This window comes from Manis javanica, chromosome 4 (assembly GCF_040802235.1).
Source record: "Manis javanica isolate MJ-LG chromosome 4, MJ_LKY, whole genome shotgun sequence".
NCBI lineage: Eukaryota > Metazoa > Chordata > Mammalia > Pholidota > Manidae > Manis > Manis javanica.
The window spans coordinates 28,661,026-28,683,502 of NC_133159.1; the positions used below are offsets into that span (position 1 = coordinate 28,661,026).

At 38.8% G+C, this 22,477-nt stretch overlaps 1 protein-coding gene across 4 annotated transcripts; it reads right to left on the reverse strand.

Annotated features, from left to right (window-relative positions):
* Window positions 1–306: 306 nt before the first annotated feature.
* Window positions 307–20,707, reverse strand: MEAF6 (MYST/Esa1 associated factor 6). Of its 4 annotated transcripts, none has more exons than XM_037021319.2 (8): window positions 20,540–20,707; window positions 19,253–19,368; window positions 17,384–17,471; window positions 17,161–17,206; window positions 6,731–6,923; window positions 5,737–5,856; window positions 2,343–2,376; window positions 307–1,846 (listed from the first exon to the last, which is right to left on the reverse strand). In XM_037021319.2, exons 1-8 carry the CDS (start codon window positions 20,627–20,629, stop codon window positions 1,838–1,840), a joined length of 696 nt encoding a protein of 231 aa, XP_036877214.1. In that variant the 5' UTR covers window positions 20,630–20,707; the 3' UTR covers window positions 307–1,837. The 4 variants fall into 4 exon arrangements, 3 of the variants coding, with proteins under 3 accessions (XP_036877214.1, XP_036877215.1, XP_036877216.1); XM_037021320.2 differs by lacking the exon at window positions 5,737–5,856 and adding an exon at window positions 3,177–3,206 and having other exon boundaries at window positions 20,540–20,701; XM_037021321.2 differs by lacking the exon at window positions 5,737–5,856 and having other exon boundaries at window positions 20,540–20,697.
* Window positions 20,708–22,477: the final 1,770 nt, after the last annotated feature.

The following is a 22,477-nucleotide window of genomic DNA, read 5'->3' on the forward strand; positions in this document are numbered from 1 at the left end:
AAATAATACATCTTTTTAAGAGCAGTCCTACTATATATATCTAGTAAATGTCAAAATGCAAGAAGCGGATGTATTTTCAAGTTTGCTGTGTGCTTTTCTGAGAGTTAAGGAAACTGTAGGGATCCCACCAAAGCCTTCCAGAAAGGAAACCAACTGATAAAAAGGATACAGAAAGCTTCTCATTTCCACTATTAGTTTTTAGTTTAGTTTTGTTTTCTTAAGGAACAATCTAAATATAATAAACTATTTCCTTAAAAATCCTGACATTGGAGTTCTGCTACCAAAGATATCTAAATAGCCACAGAGTCAAGAAAAAAATTTATTTGAGGACAAAAGTGAAAGCTTTTGCACATCTGACAGGGTAACTTGTTTTGATAAGACACCATCCACATTTAGCTCTATCAATATTATCACAAATGGAACATATTTTTTCTAACAAAGATAAGGGCATAAGTAAAGGACTATGACTAAATAGAGTCAAAGGAAGGGTGAGGCCCCAAATCCTACCCTTTAGACTGGCTCCCAGCACAGGACTTACATTAAACCATCCAGACCCTGATGCAGTGGTTCTCATCTTGGCTTCTTACCTGAATCCCAGGACTCTGACAGGAAATCCTAATAATTAGACTATACCCCCAGTGTCTCTGGGGGTGAACCCAGGGATTGTTATTTCTTGAATAAGCTTCCCAGATAATTCCAATGTACAGCCAAAGTAGATCACCACTGTTCTAGAGGCAGGTAACAACTCGAGCAATTAACAAGTTCCTCAGCCCATCAAAGCCTGGAAGGAAGGGGGAATCTGTTGGGCATCGCTGGCTCTTGTTGATCCTCTTTCATTCTGTTCAAGAATTCAGTATGTTATCAGCTTTGGGTACAATTTTGAGTCTTTTTATACATCTTAGTGATTTTCAGAGCAGTATTTAATCAAGCAAATACCAGCAAAGAGAGAAAAGATGGAGAAAAAAAGAAATTAAATTTCCATAAGGCATGATATGAATAAATAAGTGAAAAAACAATCTCAGGTTTAAAAGCATAGCATGAGAAGTCAAAGCCTGTGAAATTTTATTTATACAAAATAATAAAAAACACCTGTTCTAAAAGGACTGGTTTAAACTTATTCAGCTTTTCCTGCTCCCTGAACTCAAAACTGTTTCCAACTCAGAAAGATTTAAGATAGGTATAATTATTAAATAAATGCTCTTTACCTTCTCCCTGCAAAAAAACAAAGAGCCGAGTTCCTCATTTTATTTATGGCAAACCATTATTTTCAGTTAAAAATATTGGCAACTGCCTGAAACAGACCATCAGATGTCAGCAGGAAGGTATGAGCTGTATAATGGCATTACAAAATGTCCCAAAAGAAAATAAGATGGTAAAAACAACAGAAAAATAATAAAACCAAACAAAATAAGAGAATGCCAGATATTTACAGCCTCCCTCTGAAGAGTGACCTGTGTTCTACTTTCAGCGTAAAAGAAACCCAGAGAACATTCCTCGATGAGCATCACGGAGGAAGGTGGTGCCTGGGGATGGGGGAGACATTCATTCCAAGAAGGGAGAAATGCACAGTCAGCAGCTTGCTGGGATTACAACCATGTCTTGGTCTTCCTGCAGGTCTGTCACTAAAAATGACACAAAGTACATGATCCAATGTGGTCTTACAGAAAAGACTTGCTTGTCACCACATTCCAGAACAGACTACTCATAGTCACAGGCACTGGGTCTGGGGCAGCAGAGGTGGATGGCCACGGACTCAGGTGAGGGATGCCTGTCTTTGTGAGGTCAGAGGAGGGAAGCAGGGCTCTGTGGCCTGGAGGCTTCTGCACTGATGAGTCTTCTAATAGTCCTGAAGAGAGAAAACAAAGTCCCAGTTTACTCTCAGCAGAACATTAGTTTTGGTCTGAACCTAAGAAAAAAAAATCTCATCAACAACTTTGCTAGGGGATTGTTCTGTAGGCTAAGATTCTATTTCAAATGTAATGGGTAATATTGCATATCTGAAAATGACCTTATGAGTCCAGTCCACAAAAGGATTGAAACACCTGTTCTCTTATTAGACCTCCTTTGCTCACCAGTCAGAAAAAAAAAGCTATTATCAATTCATTCTTTAATCAAAAGGGATTTTTCTTCAGCAAAAGTGTGTGACCCCTTTCTCTCTCCAAACTATAAAAAATAAATAACACCAAACAGCTGAAGTATATCCAGTCTCATTCTCCAGACTTTAGAATGAGAGTTACAACCCCAAAGTAGGACTGATCAAGCTCAAGCTCTGAAAATGAATACATTCTTCTAATCATCTACAAAATTACCAGCCTCTCTGAAAGGATATGGCTGATACTTACAGCTCGTGGTTTTTTGTTTAACTTCAGATCAATCCTGTGATAGAAAAGATAAAAGACAGTTGCATTTTAATTTACAGAAAAAGGGTCCAAGAATGAGCTACTGTATAGGATACAAGCTATAACAAAAACTATTTGGTTAAGTAAAATCCACATTCTTCATTAGACTACGTCATATTTAGTTGTTTACCCAGATAGTATTAAACTAGTATTTAAAAACATGAGCAGATACTCTTGCCACAAGGCACACTTACATGACTCAAGAAGAAATATACAGCAGTTCCAAAAGCCATATACTTTTTAGAAATTATTCCAAAATTATATATTAAAGAGGCTCGATTAAGAGGGCATGCTCTAAGTTACTGTGTTAGCTCTGTAACTATACCACTGATAATCACTGAGACACACAGTGACTAAGAACAGGAAAGAGACTAGGAGTTTGTATTTCTGGACATGAAACACAAAAGAAATTAAACAAATTTCAATTTTTAAGTCTTTCCAAAGCAAAATTTCAAGATCTTAAACTATTAATCTCCTTATGAAACAAAGCCAGAAAATCGATTCAAATATGAATTAAAGTAAAGGTTATCTATTTTTAAAGAAATTAAAATGTATCAAAATGAAGTTTACTTAATTTTGCTAAAGTTATTAAATAAAATGTTACCTCCATCACATTTTTCTGTTTTTAAAGAAAACTTCCCAGCCTAACCTAATATACATATCTACAATTAAACAGATAAACTATGGGTTAGAAAGGTCTCAAAAGGCATATTGGTCTCTACACAGTCTCTACACACTAAACAACACAGCACAGATACTAATTCAAATCAAACTTACTCAAAGTCATAATCAAACATGCCAGACGGGCTGAGGGGCAGCATTTGAAAGGAAGAAAGCAATAGAAATTAATACACTAATTGAATAAATTAGTCGATTAGCCACCCTAGTAAGATTTGTAGAAACAAAATCAGCTTTAAGAATCTTAAGCCATAAAGTTTCAAACATCAAAGCACCAAAGACTGTGGTTGGGAGATACCCTTCCCTCAGTGGATGGCATCTCAGAAGAACAGACTATGAAAGGAAAAGTTATTTCATTAGAAAACTAGATACCTGCAGGCCAGATTCAGAGTTAGAACTTTTTAAATATTTAATTATAATGAAAAATATAAATAGAGCATTAATAGAAATAGAGAAAGAAGGGTTTAGTCATATAACAAAAGGTGCTTTGAAGATAATACTAATAACTCAGCATAATACAGTTTCCCTAAAAGATAAAAACATTATACATTTTTTTAAAAGAAAACATTTCACAACTTTTAACTCAAATATTACGTTCTAAGTGTGTCCAAGGAATATGGTACTCATTTTCTACAGCACTCATCCTAGAAGCCATGAATAAACTTCAGTGATAGCCTTGTTCAAGAAACTGCACAGCCATATATCTCTGCTTCCTGAATTGGTGATGGCAGTTAACTGTTTATGTCAGGGCCTGAACTATGGAACACCAAAATCTGCAGCACCTCTATTAAAACAAAGGAAAGTTGACATCCATAAGCACCCAAGCCTCAGGAATCTGGATGGGAACAGTATAGAGAGGAGACCATTTGGGGGCACTGCTAACAGGTCGTAGTCTGGGCAGACCTCCAAAGCAAACATTAACCTGCAGCATGACACCAGAAACTTAGCTGGCTCCAAAGCTTTTCAGACTGTAGATAGGTGGTAAAATAATATGCAAAATGGCATATTTTCTTCCTAGCCTATGTTTGCAAGAGGGAAGCTAGAAGACTTAACTTCAGTATACCTTATGCAACAGTTTCACTTAAGTCATCTGGGAAAGAGTACACACTAAGTGTACAAACCAGGAACTACCAAATATTTAACTTGCAGCCTAACTTAACTTTGTTCACAAATTAGACTATACCTGTTTAATGAAAGCTTCACAAACTACCTAGAAGAATTCTAGAGTTTAGTATAGTAGTAAAAACCTTTAAGAATAACTTCAAGTTATTTCAACATTTTTCTTTAAAGACATTGGGACTTAATGTTCTGACACCTTGTAAAATGTAAAATTTCAGAACCCTGTGATCACTTATGAATGCTAAAATTTATTTGATAAACTTTCATATTCCTGAACAGGACAAATTCACAAGTTATTCCTTTCTACTACAGTACCAGATTTATTTGCACTTTGCTTTTACTCACCACTAAACAGTTCCTGGCACATAGTATGTACTCAGACATTTGTTGAAATAATTTACTACTTAGTTTATCTGCCTGTATGGGATGTGGCATATTGGCGGTCGGGGGGTTGGGTGGGGAAACAAGTATTGGGTGCAACCTTACAATGTGTACAAAGGGACCAGCCCCATCCCCAATGTGTCAGACCCACTAAGACATATTCGTCAGGGACAAGGGATTTGGACCAGACACAATTCCTGACTAAAGATGGCAGGAATCTGAGAATCTTAACTGGCCACTAAGGTGCCATTCAGGTGCACTGAACCTGTTTACCCTAGGAAGGCGGCAAATCGGCCCCATTCTGCTCCCTTGGGGCAGGTGAATGCCTAAGGCCAAGGGAGAAGCCCAGCCGGATAATAAACCGGGAGAATGACAAAACAATTTTGCTTTCCAAACAGAAAACACCATTTGTGAAAGGAATAACTAACATCAAAGATCTTTATAAATCCTAGTATTTTTCTGGAAGGAGTTAGCTACTGGGCTGGGAGAAGAAAGGGTAGGAAGTATTCCTATAGAAATCTACTGAAACTTGCAAGAAGAAAGGTTCAATGGCTAATTCCCTTTTATCAGTCAGTTGTTCATGTCACAAAGGAAAATGAGGAATTACCTGAAATAAACAATAGCTATCTAGAGGGTCTACTGTATTAGTATGGAAAAAATGTCCCAGAAATTTCTGAGAATCTTCTCCCTACTCTAGACACTCTGAAATAGGAAAAGAATCATTACTTTAAAACGACAGAGTAAATTTAGTAAAAGCAACACAGAGTATGATATTTCATTACCTTTACAGTTTAAAAGATTATTTTTAAGAGTATGGTTCTCTATTGTTCGTGAAAACCTAGCATGCGGCCTATGACAGTGATCAAATAACCTATAGCCTTGCAAATATGCAAATAAAAAAGATAAGCAATTTTTGCTATTTCTCACTGCACTTAGGAGACTGGCATGGGGACCTTTAGTTTGCAGAAAACCATTAGGCAGCAGTCCTTAGTCACTAATTAGAGGAAATACTATTTCTGCAGTCTAAAAACCACCACCACTATAGAAAAGAAAAATTGTTAGAAGATTTAAAGAATCAGTTGATGCCTAGGAGCCTAGGAGGGAGGCTCAAAGCAGTTACTCCCATGTGCCATATCCACAAAGCCAACAATTTTAATACCTTAGGTGCAGGAAGGAATGTCCCACGGGTTTGTAAAGCAATCCAATCCAGAAGCAAACTGGACAGGAAACCTCACCCATTCTTTGCATGCCCCCTTTCATCTCCTCAGCATGTAGGCTCCTGACAGGCGACAGAGAAGAGCTGGCCTATGGATACCTGGTTTTCATGCCTTTCAGGAGAAGGTTTGAGGTCAGGGCAAGATTCCCCACTCTACAAACTAAGCATTACCCTCTCTGAGTGCAGTCGTGTAAGTTTCAATTATCTGAGTTAAAATGCCCCAGCATTATCATACAAACCCCAAGCAGAGTGAATGCTAAAATCCTCTCTGGGTGACACCTGACCTCTCTGTCCACTGATGTCATTCCTATCTCATTATACACTGTAAAAACAAAAAAACAAAAAAACACTGGACAAACATTATCTAGAATGGAACTTTCATATCTTATAGACTATATGTTGTTCCTCTGACATCTGAAATCAGTATACTGCAGAGATACATAAAAACAGAGAAATGATAAGCAATCAAAAACTTTCATTTAAAAAGGAAAAAAACAGCATGTCGTATCAGTTCTCTCCATCCACAAAGGAATGAGTAGGCAGGGGTCAGGATGAAGAGCAAAAGACTTCATCCCACTTTGCAGCTTCCCATCATGTTCTAGAGGCATCTTTCATGTACTACTACACAGATTCTGTTTCTACTTCCCCTTGTCCTCTTCTAAAAGGATTCCAAGGTCACTGTATTAAAGTTTTTATGGAATAAAATTCTTCTACATTAGAAACAGTGAAACGGATGTCCTCCTTCATGGTGAATCTAATGCCCACCAAATCCTCCCTCAGAGAGAAAACAGCCCGTTCCATTGGACCAAAGGAATTTCTATCCATCAGCAATGAAAGATTGCACCAATGCTAAAGAATTTCTATTCTAGTGAAGTCCCTTCAAAGCAATAGTCATGGAAACTAGGCAGGGAGTGGGCAGGGGGGCCCTCCCACTGACCTGTGCCGGTTTTTATTCTTTCGCTTTTTATGGCTGCTGTGGTGACTCCCTGAGGAAGTAGAAGAAGCAGCCTTCTGAGGTTTCACTCCCTGCACAGAGCCATCCAGATCCTCAGGGTCCTCCTGGCTGGGCTCATTTTCCTGATTGTGGAAGTCTGGAGAAGTATCACTTTCCGTCCCACTTCCTGGCTCCCCTGGAGGGAATAAACACAAGTCCCCAGAACCATCATCAGTACTCCTCAATTTGTCCTTCAGCCAGGAAAGATTTTTTGAGCACTAATATGTAGGTAAAGGCTAATTCCTATCCTCAAGGACCATACATTCTAACAGACAGGAAAATGTATGTTGACAGAGAAGATACATATAGTTAAAGCACCAGAGTTACCAGAGTTCCTGAAAAACATGTAATCTGAAACAGTGTAACCAGAGGCAAGAGATTTAAGGACAGCTGGGAGATGGGACCATACAACCAGGATAAACTCACCACGTGAAGGTTATTTAAAAATAGAATACACTAATGAGATTAATAATTATACAAGAAGCATTACCAAAAACATTAGAAAGGTCTTTGGTAGGTGAGTGATGACCTTGGGAAAACATCCTATAGCTGGCTCCAGTTCCTTCCCCCAAATTGTACAGGAATCCTGTCTTTCTATCAAGAAAAGGGGCCCAAGAGAAGAGGAGCTCCATTACCTAAATTATTCTGAGACGTCTTAAGAATATTATTTTAAAAGATATTTTAAAAGAATATTATTTAAAATACTTTTTAGCTGACACATATTCCCAATTTTAAAACATCCCTTATACATACTAAACAAGCAAGTTCAAGAACAATGTGTTTAAATATTTATTTTTAGGAATAATCACATGTATTTTGGTATATGTATACTTTTTTTCCCCGGAAAAGAATTTCTTAAAAGTCTTAATAGGACAGGGGAAGACTTTCACTTCACCAAATCACTAAAGGATCCTGACTACGTACATTTTCTGTTTCTAAAAATTGTTAAAAGGGGTTATGTGGACAGCAGGACAGAGCCCAGTTTTCTTCTTTTCATGTCTGTATTATAAATTACTGGGAAGAGATTTCAAATTGAGCAACACATGGATACAAGAAATGAAAGAAAGAGAAGGTCCTATAAAAGCAGAGAAAACAGACAGAACCATATCTCAGAAATCATGAAATCCTATTTTTGAACCCTTCATGAAAACAACAGAAGAGGGATCTCTAGAAACTAGAAAAAATATACTGACCAACTCTGCCCTTCAAAAAAGTTCAGGAAAATTGATTTCATGTAAAAATTAACAAATGAACTTCAAATTTACTACACAAAACTACAGTAACCAAGACTGTGAGGTACTGGCAATCAAGAATATACATATAGATGAAGAGAACAGAATTCTAAGTCCAGATATTAAAGCCTTACATTTATAGTCAATTGATTTTCAAAAAGGGTTGCAAGACAATTCCATGAGGAAAACAGTCTTTTTAACAAGTAATGCTGGGACAACTGGATATCCACATATAAAAGCATGCAGTTGGACCCCTATCTGACACCATACACAACAATTAATTCAAAATGTATAACAGACCTAAATGTAAGAGCTAGAAGTGTAAAATTCTTAGAATCCATTGTATTAAGCAAATGGCTTCTTAAATATGACCACAAAAGCAAGCATGACAAAAGAGAAATTATATATATATAAATGATTTCACCAAGAAAGTAGGAAAAAAACCCACAGAATGGAAGAGATATTTCCTAATTATATATCTGATAAGGACATATATCTGGAATATACAAAGAACTCTTAAAACTCAATAATAAAAAGATTAAAAAGTTTAAAAAATCAGCAAAGGATTTGAACATTTCTCCAAAGATGATGCACAAATGGTCCAGAGGTATATATATGAAAAGATGTTCAACATCATTAGTCATTAGGGAAATGTAAATCAAAACCACAGTGAGATACCACTTCATACCTACTAGGATGACTATAACAGAAAGAGAAACAATAACAAGTGTTGGTGAGGATGTGGAGAAATTGGAACCTCATACATTGCTGATGGGTAATATAAAATAGTATAGCCACCTTGGAAAACAGTTTGGCAAAAGTTTAAACAAAATTACCAAATGACCCAGCAAGTCTACTCCAAGGTATATAACCAAGAATGAAACATATTCACACAACCTTTGTCAAGAATATTCTTAGCAGTATTATTCATAGTAGCCAAATGGCCATCAACTGATGAATGGATAAATAAAAGGTGGTATATCCATATAATGGACTATTATTCAGCATTAGAAAGAAATACAGTACTCATACATCTTTCATTGGGGTTTTTTTTGGGGGGTCGGGGGTGAGTGATTATAGTGTTAAGAACCTATCATTTATAGAAGACTATGTGATCCAGCAATCCTTCTTCTGGATACTTATCCAAATGTCCATCAGTGGATGAATGGATAAAGAAAATGTGGGCTACACATACAATGGAATATTACTCAGTGTTAAAACATAAGGAAATCCTCTCATGTGCTACAACATGGATGAACTTGGAGGAGATTATGCTAAGTGGAATAAGCCAGTCATAGGAACAACAAACTCTGCATGATTCTACTTATATAAGGTACCTAAAACAGTCAAACTCACAGAAACAGAGAGTAAAACAGTGGTTGCCAGGGGCCAGGGTAGAGGGGAATGGGGAGTTGCTGTTTGATGAGTATAAAATCTAAGTTATGCAATATGAATAATCTCTAGAAATCTGCTGTACAACACTGTGGCAAAAGATAACATTACTTGAATTATTATGCACTTAAAAATCTGTAGATCTCATATTTAGTACTTTTAACCACAATAAAAAACTACATACGTATCATTTGGAGATATATACTGAAATATATACAGGAAAAAACAGTATGATGTCTGGGGTTTTTAATATAATACAGGTAGTGGAAGTGAGAGTAGGTAGGGTGTGGATAGGGCCAGACTGACCACATTTTGATGGTTCTGAGGCACTGTGATGGGCACATAGAGGTTTATTATTTACTGACTTTGTGTAAATTCAAAATTCACTTTAATAAAGAGTTAGAAAGTAATCATAATCATTTTTCCCCTTATTATATCCCCATTATATATATATATATATATATATTTTGGTATCATTAATCTACAATTACATGAGAAACATTATGTTTACTAGGCTCCCCCCTTTACCAAATCCCCCCCACAAACCCCATTTCAGTCACTGTCCATCAGTGTAGTAAGATGCTGTAGAATCACTACTTGTCTTCTCTGTGTTGCACAGCCCTCCCCGTGCCCCACCCCCACATTATACATGCTAATTGTAATCCCCCTTTCTTTTTCCCCCTCCTTATCCCTCCCTTCCCACCCATCCTCCCCAGTCCCTTTTCCTTTGGTAACTATTAGTACATTCTTGGGTTCTGTGATTCTGCTGCTGTTTTGTTCCTTCAGTTTTTTTCTTTGTTCTTATACTCCACATATGAGTGAAATCATTTGGTACTTGTTTTTCTCTGCCTGGCTTATTTCACTGAGAATACCCTCTAGCTCCATCCATGTTGTTGCAAATGGTAGGATTTGTTTTCTTCTTATGGCTGAATAATATTCTATTGTATATATGTACCATATCTTCTTTATCCATTCATCTACTGATGGACACTTAGTTGCTTCCATTTCTTGGCTATTGTAAATAGTGCTGCGATAAACATAGGGGTGCATCTGTCTTTTTCAAATTGGGCTGCTGTAGTCTTAGGGTAAATTCCTAGAAGTGGAATTCCTGGGTCAAATGGTATTTCTTTTTTGAGCTTTTTGAGGAACCTCCATATTGCTTTCCACAATGGTTGAACTAATTTACATTCCCACCAGCAGTGTAGGAGGGTTCCCCTTTCTCCACAACCTCGCCAAATTTGTTGTTTGTCTTTTGGATGGTGGCGATCCTTACTGGTGTGAGGTGATTATCCCCATTATATTTTTAACAGACCCTCCCAAGCTATACTTTAGGAATGTGACTAGAAATATTCTTTTTGGAAAGTCTAGGGTGTTTTCCAACACCAACAATCAATTCTCTGATTGTCTAGACACCAATAATTCAATTCTATACTGATACTAATAGCAGAGTTAGGAAAGACTCCCAGGTGTCAGTCCCACAAAAGTGCCCCCCACTTCAAACACCAGTTGCAAGTCCTAGGCCTCCTATTCTTTTGACCAGCCAGCTATACATCAGGGGTATCCATAACCCCATCCCTGGATTTGATAATTAGCTACAATAGCTCACAGAACTCCCAAACACTACTATTAATGTCTATTGTAACAGATACAACTCAGGAACAGCCAAATAGAAGAGACGCACAAGCAAGGTATGGGTGAGGGGAGTGGGGCCTCCACGCCTTCTCGGGATGCCCTCCCAGAACCTCACTGTGTTCACCAACAGAAACTCCATCACTTAGGGGTTTTTAATCAAAGCTCCATTATGGAAGCATGATTAATTACATCACAGGCCATTGATAATCAACTCAATCTCCAGCTCCTCTCCCCTACCTGGAGGTTTCAGGGGTGTGCTAAAATTTCTAAATTTCTAATCTAGGCTTGTTTTTTATGGCAAACAGCCCCATCCTGAAGCTATATAGGGGCCCCAGCTACCAGTCATTGCATTAGCAAACAGAAGAGTTATTCTTACCTCCCTGGAGATTCCAAGGGTTTTAGGAGTTGTGTGCCAGAAAAGGGGACAAAGACCAAATATGTATTTCTCATTATATCATAGAAAGTAATTGGGATTTATTTATGAAAATTACCCTTTGGCACATTAATTCCCCTTCTGGGACACTACTATACAGAAATAAGAATTCCATTACAAAAAAGGATATGTGTAGGAAGTTTACTGTGACATTGCTCAGAGTGGGGAAAATAGAGACAGTGGGAATATTCATCAGGAGGCACAACCAGACTTTGAAAAAGAAAGTAAGATGACAACACGTAACACACACAGTCCTTACTATAAGCCAGGCACTGTTCCACACACTTTAAATTAATTACACATTTTAATTACTACATACAGCCCTCACAAAACCTCTACAATTATGATTTCCATTTTATAGAGAAAGGAACTGAGGGCTAGAGAGAGTAAGAAACCTGCCAAGGTCACACAGCTCATAAGGTATATATAGAGTTGGGATTTGAACTCAGATGGTTTGACTCCGAAGTCTGGGTTCTCAGTCGCTACTCTACCCTGCCACTCTCTGTAGGCACTGAGCTGGCAGGGGTATATGTGATATAGTAAGTTAAAAAGCAGGTAATATGCAGTTAGATCCAATTTCTCTATTAAAAAAAAAACTCCAACTCTGTGTGTGTGTGTGTTTGTGTGTCCAGAAAGATGTGTTAGGACATACAGAGCTGTTGGTTACCTCACAAAGTTGGGACTGAAGCAGAACAGGTGGTAATTGACCTTTTTCTTATTTACTTCTGAATAGCTTGATTTAGCATAATGATAATGTATTACTTTCACAGTTTAAAAAAACATAAAATGAAATATAAAAAGAAGAATCTAAGATGCAGAAGTATGGTCAGGACAGCCTTCCTCTCCCATACCCAGTCCTATTTTTATTTAGGTAAAAAATGTCATCTCTGAATATGCAAATTGCAGAGGCCCTGGCTATGGAGGAAACAGCCTGGTGGAGCATGAAGTCACAAAAACTTTGCATCAGATACAGGATGACAGAAGGGGCACAGACTAACTGTGTAGGGGCTGAACACAGAGAGGGGTTACCTAAAAAGGTGGAAGACAAGAAAAGCAAGTTAGATACAGCAAATTTTATGGTACAATTCTATTAAAAGACGTTGATCAGAAAAACCAACTTTTTATTCATTTGGGGCCAGCTGATACGGAAGTATTGAGTAAATGAATGAGTTAGTCACATTGTATAAGGCAGTGTATGTGTCTAAGCACCTGTGCAAACATATACAAAACAGTATAAATTGATCAAAGCCCTATGAATGGAGAATCTACCTGTGTAACCTCTCTGAAGAGGTAACATCCAGGCAATAACAGATGTAGCAGCCCAAGGACTGATATGGATATTAAGTATCAGGGGAGTCAGAGAAGATAGAGTGGATTACTCAGAAAAAGCCTTACTGAGGGAATAGAATTTAAACCTGACCTTAAAAAATGAGAAAAATGAGAAGCCAAAATTAGCACAAATGAGAGTATGAGCGAAAGTGTAGAGGTGAGGAAACACAAGGGATATTTAAGACAAATGAAACAAACATCTCAGACAGAGAGCCTGAGAAATGAGAGGTGAAATGGAGTAGCAAACTAAGAGGAGTCATCAGTGTCAGACTGAGGGTTTCTATCAAGAGAGAGAGTATGAGGTGATGGTTAAGAGAGCTGACTTGTTGCTTAACATGAGCCTGTTTCTCCACCTGTAAACTAGGGATTCTTATGAATAAGGCATTGGGTCAGATGCTGGAGCTACAGCAATGTTCCCTACTTTTAAGGAGCTTATTATAATCTCTACCTATCTTCAAGGAGTAACTTTAAGGATTTAATAAAATAATGCAAGTATTTGTTTGGTGTCTGGAACATAGTAAATGTTCAAACTTCAATATCCTTGAAATCTTCAAACATGCAAGTCAAATTCTAAACAAATAGTAAAGACTATCTGCAATAGAACAGTTGCTAGCAGGTCATAAGGTGAAGTCATCAAGAATTTCCGAACAGAGAAGTGACATCAAACAATAAATATTTACTAAGTTCTCTGTACAAACCCATGTTTTAGGCTTATCAGGCCAGAAGTGGTTTACAAGAGGGACTAGAGCAAGGAAGACGAGACTAAACAAGCAAGACCACAAAGTAAGAACAATTTTCTTGTTTGGCTCATGGCAGAAGAAGAGGAGTGAGAGCAGAAAGGCTGGGTCACATCACTTCACAGTGCAGCCGCAAGGCGGTCACTCATACAATGCTGCCACCATGAAAAGACACCTAAGTTTCTTGCCTCTGACATAAAAGATAAAGAATGCCAGATTTTATTTAAATTTAATAAACCTACAAAGGAGATGCTCTACTTATTAAAAGAAAGGAATAGATACTGAATAATCCCAATAATCAGCACAAAAGCTTGAGAGGAGGAAAGGGAGACAGCGGAAAACCTCTCCACGCAGTTGGCCTCTTACCCACTGCAGTGACATGAGCACTGAAGAGAGAGTTGGTTTGGTGAAGGGTTCACAGAAGTCCAGTAAAACAAACACACAGACTGTGCTGACCCTTTAAAGGAAAGTGGATAAAATTTGCCTGTTTTTCATTTACTTTACTCTTTTTATGAAAATACTCAATGATAAACTACTTTGCATAAAATTCCCCTTTGGGGACCATCCTAATCCACTTTATTATTATTATTTAGGTATATAAGAAGCCAAAGGAACCAGAAAGTAATGCATTTTTCAGGTAAATTTTCAGAATAGTTTGGGAAAAAGTGACCGAAGTGCAAAACTCCAAAATCCTCGAGAATATGCAACTCAAAATTCTAACAGAATGTTTACTTCATCGTCATCAAAGATCAAAAACACAGAAGTGACTCTGAAAAGATTTGTTATACAGAAATTCTGAGACATTGAAGAGATTCTGTAATAAGGAAAAAGAGTGAAAGGCAAAGTAGACCATTCCTCTCATGGAAGTAAAGCTTGGTTTAAATAACCTGGGAATTCCAGGGACCCTCAAGTCTTGAACTAAGTTTAGAGGCCTGAGCACCTAGCAGAAGCAAACATAAAGTCTTCTCTGGAAGACAATACCTGCATCCTAGCCCTCAAATTATTCTACAAATACTTTTAATTACAATGTACAATGAGTGGTAAACAAAGATAACTAAGCACAAAGGGAAATTAGACTTTATGAGTAATAACCAGTCAAAGCACCAGACAACAGAAACTGGTTCTTAAAGGCTTCAGAGATTAAAATTAAACACAGACTACAAAACAACTAGGCTTATTCTGCTTAAAGAAGTAAAACACAAGTTTGACAAAGAGAAAACTACTGAAAAATTACATAGCAGATTTTAGAAATAAGTGGAATTTCTGGAAATTAAGAAGTAATAAAAGATTTAAAAATAAAGGGAGGTTAAACAGCAAGTCAGACCCAACTGAAAAGAGAATTAGTGAACTGGTAGGCAAAGCAGAGGCAAAAGGATAGAAGGTATGAAAAAGATAGTAAGACACATAAGGGATTAAATGGGAAAGTTTAACATACATTTAATATGAGTACTAAAAGGTGAGGAGAGACAGTATGGAGTAAAAACAGTATCCGATAAGGTAATAGCTGGGAATTTTCCAGAATTGGTGAAAAAAACCAAATCAGTTTCCAGAAGGCCAAAAAACCCCAAGCCAAACAAAAAAAAGAAATTCATACTTACGACACATAGTAGTTTATTGCAGAAAATCGAGATGAAAATAAAATCTTAAAATATAGCAGTGTAAGTGGTGATGATGGAGGTACTGAGATACAACAGAATTACTTTAAAGGTGCTCTGACTATTTGAATCAATGAACTCCCACTATTGATGCAATTCTCTATACTTTGCTTTATTCCAAAAAGAATTTAAGGTAATTTACTAAGATTCATATAATGAAATCCAATAAAATAAATTCAAAATGAGATAAGCAGAACAAAAGAGGATTAGAAGGGTTACATAAGCTGAATGCAGTACTAAGATTCATTCCCAAAATGTATGCTGTAAATTCCTATATGCTTTCTAGAGAACCACAAATCTGGTTTTAAACATTTTAGTACCTATAACAAAGAAATAATCCATCACAAGATTTTAGGTAAAAACCAACCAGTTGTTCAGGAAAAATCACTATTCCTAAAGAGAAAGCAGTAATGATCATAACATTTGGAACATACTCTCACAATAAATACGGTGACACATTTAATAGGACCAAAGCATTATTCATCAAATGCAACTTTGCAGGAAAAATCAAGGAGTACCAATACAATGCATTACAGGGGTGGCTCAATTCAGGGGAAGATCTTAGGAAAACGGGTAGCGTACATACGCTTCAGAGAATCTTTAATATGTTTGTCTCAGTCAAGCTTCTGAAAGCAGTGGCTTTAAGAATCTTTTCCTGACAAGTGCCAAGGGGCAGCTATTCTATGTGGGTAGTTAACTAGAGTCAAATGCTGAACTCTCCACTCTCCCAGGTGCAGGATTATAGGCTCTTGTAAAAACTGAGCAGTCAGACATCATTCTATCTCAAGTCAAAAGTGGGTTCCAGAATGTTCCTTAACCAGTTTTGTTATTCTAAAAAGCAGAAGATAATGGCTCCACATTCTAGAAGTGGCATTAACTGAAAAGAAATGAGATTTAACTGACATACATAGAGAAAAAGAAATCAAAGGGACTTGGTACAATTGACCAAGCTTACAGAAAGGAGTCAAAAGATGCCTGTGAAGTTTTAAATGAGAGAGAATAGAAGTACTATAACAGAAAAATTGGGCAGATATGTTTTGTAGGAAATAGAACAGTTAATTTTAGACAAAATGTCTGAGTTTAAATATCAAAGTAAAAATATCTAGAAGACATTTTCTAGAATTTCCTAGAAATGCATGACTACAGCTCAGGACAAAGGTTAGCAATAGAGCTAAAAGTTTAGAAATCTGAACACAGAGAGAATAATGGAAGTCACTAAGTAGTTCTAATTCCCAAACTACCAAAATCCTTCTTCCTCAAACCATTGCCCTGGTGCAAACAAAAGAACTGGATCCCACAAGATATACCATCTGAAAGAAGTACACAGACACACTACAAAAAAGCAGGTTGTATTTCAAAGTAATTAATGCAATGCATTCCACACAAGGAGGGTATTCAACAGAGCTACACTGAGCCCACTTCAGAAAGCTAAACATTCAGATCTATATCCCATCACTGGAACTCAGAAGAGAATTAGACTGTGTGGCTTACTTACAGAGACTGATACAATTATTTAACAAAGTAAATACTATCTACTCTCCATTGTATATTTAAGAACACATAGATACATTTCATTTATAGGATCAGATTTCCCTAAGAGGGGTGGGGGTTATTAGCTATGTCTCAATTTTCCATGATAAAGCCTTGGTTTTGGTTTTGGGGTTATTTTGAACTTAAAAAACTCTCTAAGACTTATCAGAAGCGAAGACTATCTTTGTGTCTCTGAGCAGCTAAAGTCAACCTTCGTGTGGCAGGAAGAGGCAGGAAGGACATGATAGCTTTTTCCTCAAAGCAAAGACATGCTTAGGGATACCCAAAAGGGTACCTAACTTCTAGAAAGACAAGGCAAGAGTATAGGAGATGCAATCTTTGCTTACACATTTGGACACAGTTATACGAGGTCTGAACAGGGATTACGGTAGTTTAAAAATAAATTGATGAAAAAGTAACAAAATTAGCTTACTTTTTTCAATGAGCTGGTCCTGAACTCCTGCCAATGCACTTACTGCCTAAAAAAAAGAACCACAAAATTATCTACCACAGTAATTATTACTATAATTACTACAAAAATTATCTCAGGCCTCAGGAGAGCACTCACAGACAGAAGGAAAAGACGAAACTCACAGACATTTAACTGAGGCCTTGCTCAACAATGGGCCACAGAAAAGACCCCCCACCTCACTTACAGCTGCTGAAGTAACCGAGGATTTACTGAAGAGCCGCTCAGCTTCCTTAAACTTCCGGTTCCTTCGATCATTTTTGCTATTAGAGTTTCTATAACACACAGAAGAAGCTCATTGTAAGCACAGAGCTATGTCTATAGCTCAAGCTGAGGATGTCCCAGGACAGACAAAAGGAACCTTTTTTTTTAAATTACTAAATACAGAAATGCCTCCACACCACTTGAACAGAGTGACCGTCATGCTAACTGCCTATATATAGACAATGATGTTTTTCAACATATGGAAGGTGCTCAGTTGTGAAACATTACTTTAGTGGTTCACAATCATTTCCATTCCCATATGTATTTATTTTAATGCATATTTTTAAAAACAACCAGCAAAGACTAGTGATATGAAGTGTTTCTATTTACCAGATTAAACAATCATAACAATTAAAAATGTTTAACTCAGATTAAACAATTTAAAAAATTTAAAGAACCAGAGTTCCTTAGAGAAATGGCTGATATCAGATCTGGGACAAGAAAACGACAAGGTGAGTCTGAGACATCTTATTGGGACAGAAAGCAAAGTGCTCAAAGACTAAAAGGGTCCTGTCAAAAGGGCAAAGGAATCAGTCTGAGGAGGCTCCCACTGGCCACGTTTGAAACAAACTAAACATTAAAAAGGATAATGATGAGTGCGTTCACTTTGTGAAAAATCACTGAGCTGTATATTTATGATCTGTGCATTTCCTGTGAGTATATTTCAATAAATCAATTTACACTAAAAAACAGAATAGACCTTTATAATAAAAAAGTGGCAGTACTAGATCCCAACACACCATGAGCCTGTAGTAATGCTAAAGAGAGACAGAATGAAACAGAAAGAAAATTAAATGGGTAAAACTCTTAAGAATGCCAGTAATAAATGTAAAACGAATAGTAAAATTAGAATCACCATTTTCCAACCTCCAGTACAATAAATGATTCAGACAAGAATCAACAACAGATATTAAAACTACTGAATAAAAATTTGGGATAGCAGTATATTCACAATGTCTAAAAGTACTAAATTCCCAAACTACTCTTAATTGCAAAGAGAAAAAATGAACTTTTACAATGGAGAAATCCGATGATCAAACTTAGCAGCAACCATAATTGGACAATATGACATCATGTGCCTCCTGATAAAATAGAGGTAAACAAGAGAACACGAACCACTTCTGCAACACTTTTGCCAAGAGCATTTAAAGGCTCTCTCACCTGGTCACAAAAAGAGAAATACAGAATTGGGATATTCTACAAGACAATGTCAAAAACAACTTCACCACAGAAAAGGGTTTGTGTATGTGCATATTAAAGGGGAGAGATACAGAAAAGAGGGAAAGAAAAAGTTAACATGTGACAACATGTTAACAATTGGTGAACACAGGTGAAGGGTAGCAAGTGTACATGTGCTGTTCTCTTAATTTTCCTACAGACTGGAAGATTTTCAAAAAGTTTGTTAAGTTTTCAAGGATAGCAGTCCTAAATAAATTGTGGTACAGTTGGCACACAGGGTATGGCAAATACTGTGAGGTGGAACTCATGACTGATTAAAATGTGGAAAACAGGAAGAGTACTATTACACAAGGTACTGTCATACGGTGAATTATTAAAGCCTCACACAACCCCGTTCGATAAGCTTGACTTTCCCTATGTTACAGATGAAGGATTTGTCCAAGATTACTCAGTGAGCAGAGGCTGAGCCAGAGTCCAAGTTCAAACCCAGACTGCTTTCCACACCATGACTTTACTACCATTTCCCTGTAAAGTTGCTACCAAATATTGGGGGGTGGGGGGATGGGGGGGTAGGGGGGGTACAATGCAAACACTACAGGCTTTTGACGCTCACTTTTGGTTGGTCAGATAGCGATCCCAGCCACGAATAATATTGCCATACATCTGAGTGTCTTCTAGGTAGCTTCCTTCAAAAGCATAGATCTGTCTCTCCAAGTTTGCCAGTGTTTCCTGAGAGATAAAAAAAAAAAAAAAGAAGGAAATAATGTCTTTTAAATGAAAACATTAGGTCTGACCAAACTGAACTCTTGATACTAAAAAACTCAAGTTCAACACTATTACCACCCTTGTGGAGAGATGTAAGATAGAGGAAGGCTGTTTCGGACTAGATAGTCTAGACCTGTCTTGTTAAATCCCTTTGAGAACAGAATGTAATGTATAGAGTCTGTCCCCAGAAAAATGTACACACATGCAAAATTTTGCATATAATTCAGAGGGTTCATAGAATCCCTTTGTCAAGAACCGCGGCTTAGGCAGAAGGTGAGCAGCCCTCCCTCCCTCCGCCCACGCATAAAAAGGCCCTACTATCGAGGAGAGGGAAGGGTGAAATGAACACGAGCAGCCTTCCAGCGCCAACTCGCTTCCCTCCCGACAGGCTCAGAAAGGGAGGCCCTGGGCTGCCAGTTGCTATGGAAACCTAGAAGGACAGCTTCAGGTGAGACAAGCCTCCCCGGTGCCTAAGCCAAAACGCAGGGGGAGGGAGCGTTAGCCCCCCTGGGTGCATGGGGCTCTGGGTGCCTGTCACAATTCTCTAGACTGAGGCCTCTCCCCTCGCCTGTCACCTCCTCGACGTTCCCAAACACATCACAACCCTGCACATTAAAACCGTATTCAACGGATCTCCGCTCCCAAAAGGACACGCGCCCCCTCCATCCTCCAAAGCTCAGCCAGGATGGCTGCGTGTCCCTCCCGCACCCGCCTCCGACCCCAGCCCCTCAAAGCCCGAGGGCGAGCCCGAACCAGTCTCCCACCGACCGCCGACACGCCCGCCCCCACCGCTCCAAGATCACCGACACGCCCGCCCTCACCCGCCTCCCCGCAAGGCCGCGGTCACTCGCCTTCCGAGGGGTCCCACACAGACGCCCCGCACCCCGGGCGCCATCCTTCCCACACGCCCCTCGCCCCCCTCGTCTTCTTCCCCGTCTCCGGCTTCGCGCCCCGCACCCCGGCCGCGGCTCCGGGCTCCGGATCCGCACAGCCGGGAAGCCGAGACGCCGGCAGGCCGCGGAAGGCGCAGCCTGGCCTCAAGCCGCCGGACCCTCGGCCGCCGCCGGACCCGTTGAGCCCGCGGAGTAACGACCTGGGGCCCCCCACCCGGCCGCTCCCGGTGCCTGCCCCTCACCGCCAGCTCCTGCTTCCGCTTCACGAGCTCTGCCAGCTCCCGCCGGGTGTCCGGGATCTGCGGCGGCGCCGCCTTGTTATGCATCGCCATGTTGGGCTGAGGCGGGCGGCGGCAGCGCCCGGCTTAAGACGGTTCCTCCGCGCTGCCGCCCGCCAGGGGGCGCCCGCGTAGCACTGCGCCTGCGCGCGCGTTTACGGAGGCACGCGCCGCTATCTGGGCAGCGGGCTGAGCGTTACCGGGCTCACCTCTTGGACCTAGTCGCGTTACTACCCTGGGCGGCCGGTTGGGCTTTACGTACACCACAGGTCCACCGTGTCCAAAAACACACTTCTAAAGTCACCTCAGTGAATGACTTTCCCTGTCCACCGAACTGCCCAAGTCAGAAACCTGAGTATCCTCTTCTCCTTCACCCCCTTAATCCAAACCAAATCCTGTGGACATTTCCGGCAGAGCCCGCAAATCCGTCTGCTTTTCCCTGCCGCCGCCTTCATTCTACCTGGCCCTCCCTGTTTTTGGCTACATTGTTGCAACAGCCTCCTGTTTTGCTCCGTCAGCTCCCTTTAATCAATTTTCCACGGTGGTGCCTGGATGATTTGTTTTTGGAAAACATGTAGTGCCACTCCTCTGGTTAAAACTTTTTAATGACTTCCATTGCCCTTGCTCAAAATTCTACTGTTACCATTAATCGATAAACGGCACTTGGAACAAGTAACTAAATTTCACTTGTATCAACTTCTACATCTGTAAAACGGAGGTGATAATAGTACCTACCTAATACAATTGCTGAATTAAGAGTAAATCACTTGATGTAGCTGCTTTGCAAGTGTTAAGGACTATGTATATAAACTTTTTTCATTAAGTTCAATGCTGTTAACTTTGTTCTCACTTGCCCCACGCTTACTTCTCTGCCTCGGGCTACCTCCATTTTTCAAGGCTCTGTGATTTCACTCTCAGGGATACGATTTTTTTCTTTTCTTTTCTTTTTTGGTTCCTTGCTTTAAAGTCTGGATTCCAATATCTGTGGATTGGTATCTTACATCAATTCTGGGAAATCATCATCTGTTTTTCTTCAGCTATGCTTCTGTGTCATTTTCTCCCTCTTTCTGAAACTCAGATTAAACAATTCTTAATTTTTTCCCAATCAATTCTCTCCACCTTTTTGTCTCTCTGCTACATTCCGCATGGTTTGTAGATACCTTGGGATTTTTACACAATCATTTCATCTACAAATAGGGGGTTATGTTTTCCTTTACAATCTGTATGCTTTTTATTTCCTTTTCTTCCATATTGTGCTGGCTAGGACTTCCAGTTCTATGTTAAATAAGAGTAGTCAGAGAGAACATCCTTAAGTTGTTCCCTATTTTAGGAAGAAAGTATTAAGTTTCTCACCATTAAGTTTGATGTTAGCTGTATGGTTTTTGTAGATGCTCTTTATCAAGTTGAAGTTCCTCTCTATTCCTGGTATACTGGCAGTTTTTACCATGAATGGTGAATTTTTTCAAATGCCTTTTCTCAATTGCATCAATTGATACGATAATACATTTTTTTCTTCAGCCTCTTGTTATGTGGATTACACAGATTCACTTCCAAGTGTTGAACCAGCCTTGTATATCTGGAATAAACTCCACTTGGCCATGCTGTGTAATTCTTGTTATATAGTACTGTATTCAATTTGCTAATATTTTATTGAGGAATTTGTGGCCAAATTCATAGTTTTACACACTGTAGTTTTCTTTTTTCACCCTGTCCTGTCTGGTTTTAGTACCAAAATAATATTGGCCTCATAAAATGAATTAGGATGAGTTCCCTGCTTTTCCCATTTCTGGAAGAGATGGTATAAAATGGTGCTAATGTTTCTTGAAATGTTTGGTAGAATTCTTTAGTAAAACCATCCTAGATATTTATTTTCAGAAGCTTTTCAATTACAAATTCAATAAC

Bases quoted from the DNA above. Each gene is read 5' to 3' on its own strand.
- MEAF6 (XM_037021319.2), bottom strand. From the start codon at position 20,629: ATGGCGATGCATAACAAGGCGGCGCCGCCGCAGATCCCGGACACCCGG. The intron at 6,924-17,160 runs GTAAGCTAATTT...TATTCCCTCCAG, and splicing joins GGACCAGCTCATTGAAAAAA to GGGAGCCAGGAAGTGGGACG. The intron at 5,857-6,730 runs GTCAGTGGGAGG...GTCGCCTGTCAG, and splicing joins AAGAATAAAAACCGGCACAG to GAGCCTACATGCTGAGGAGA.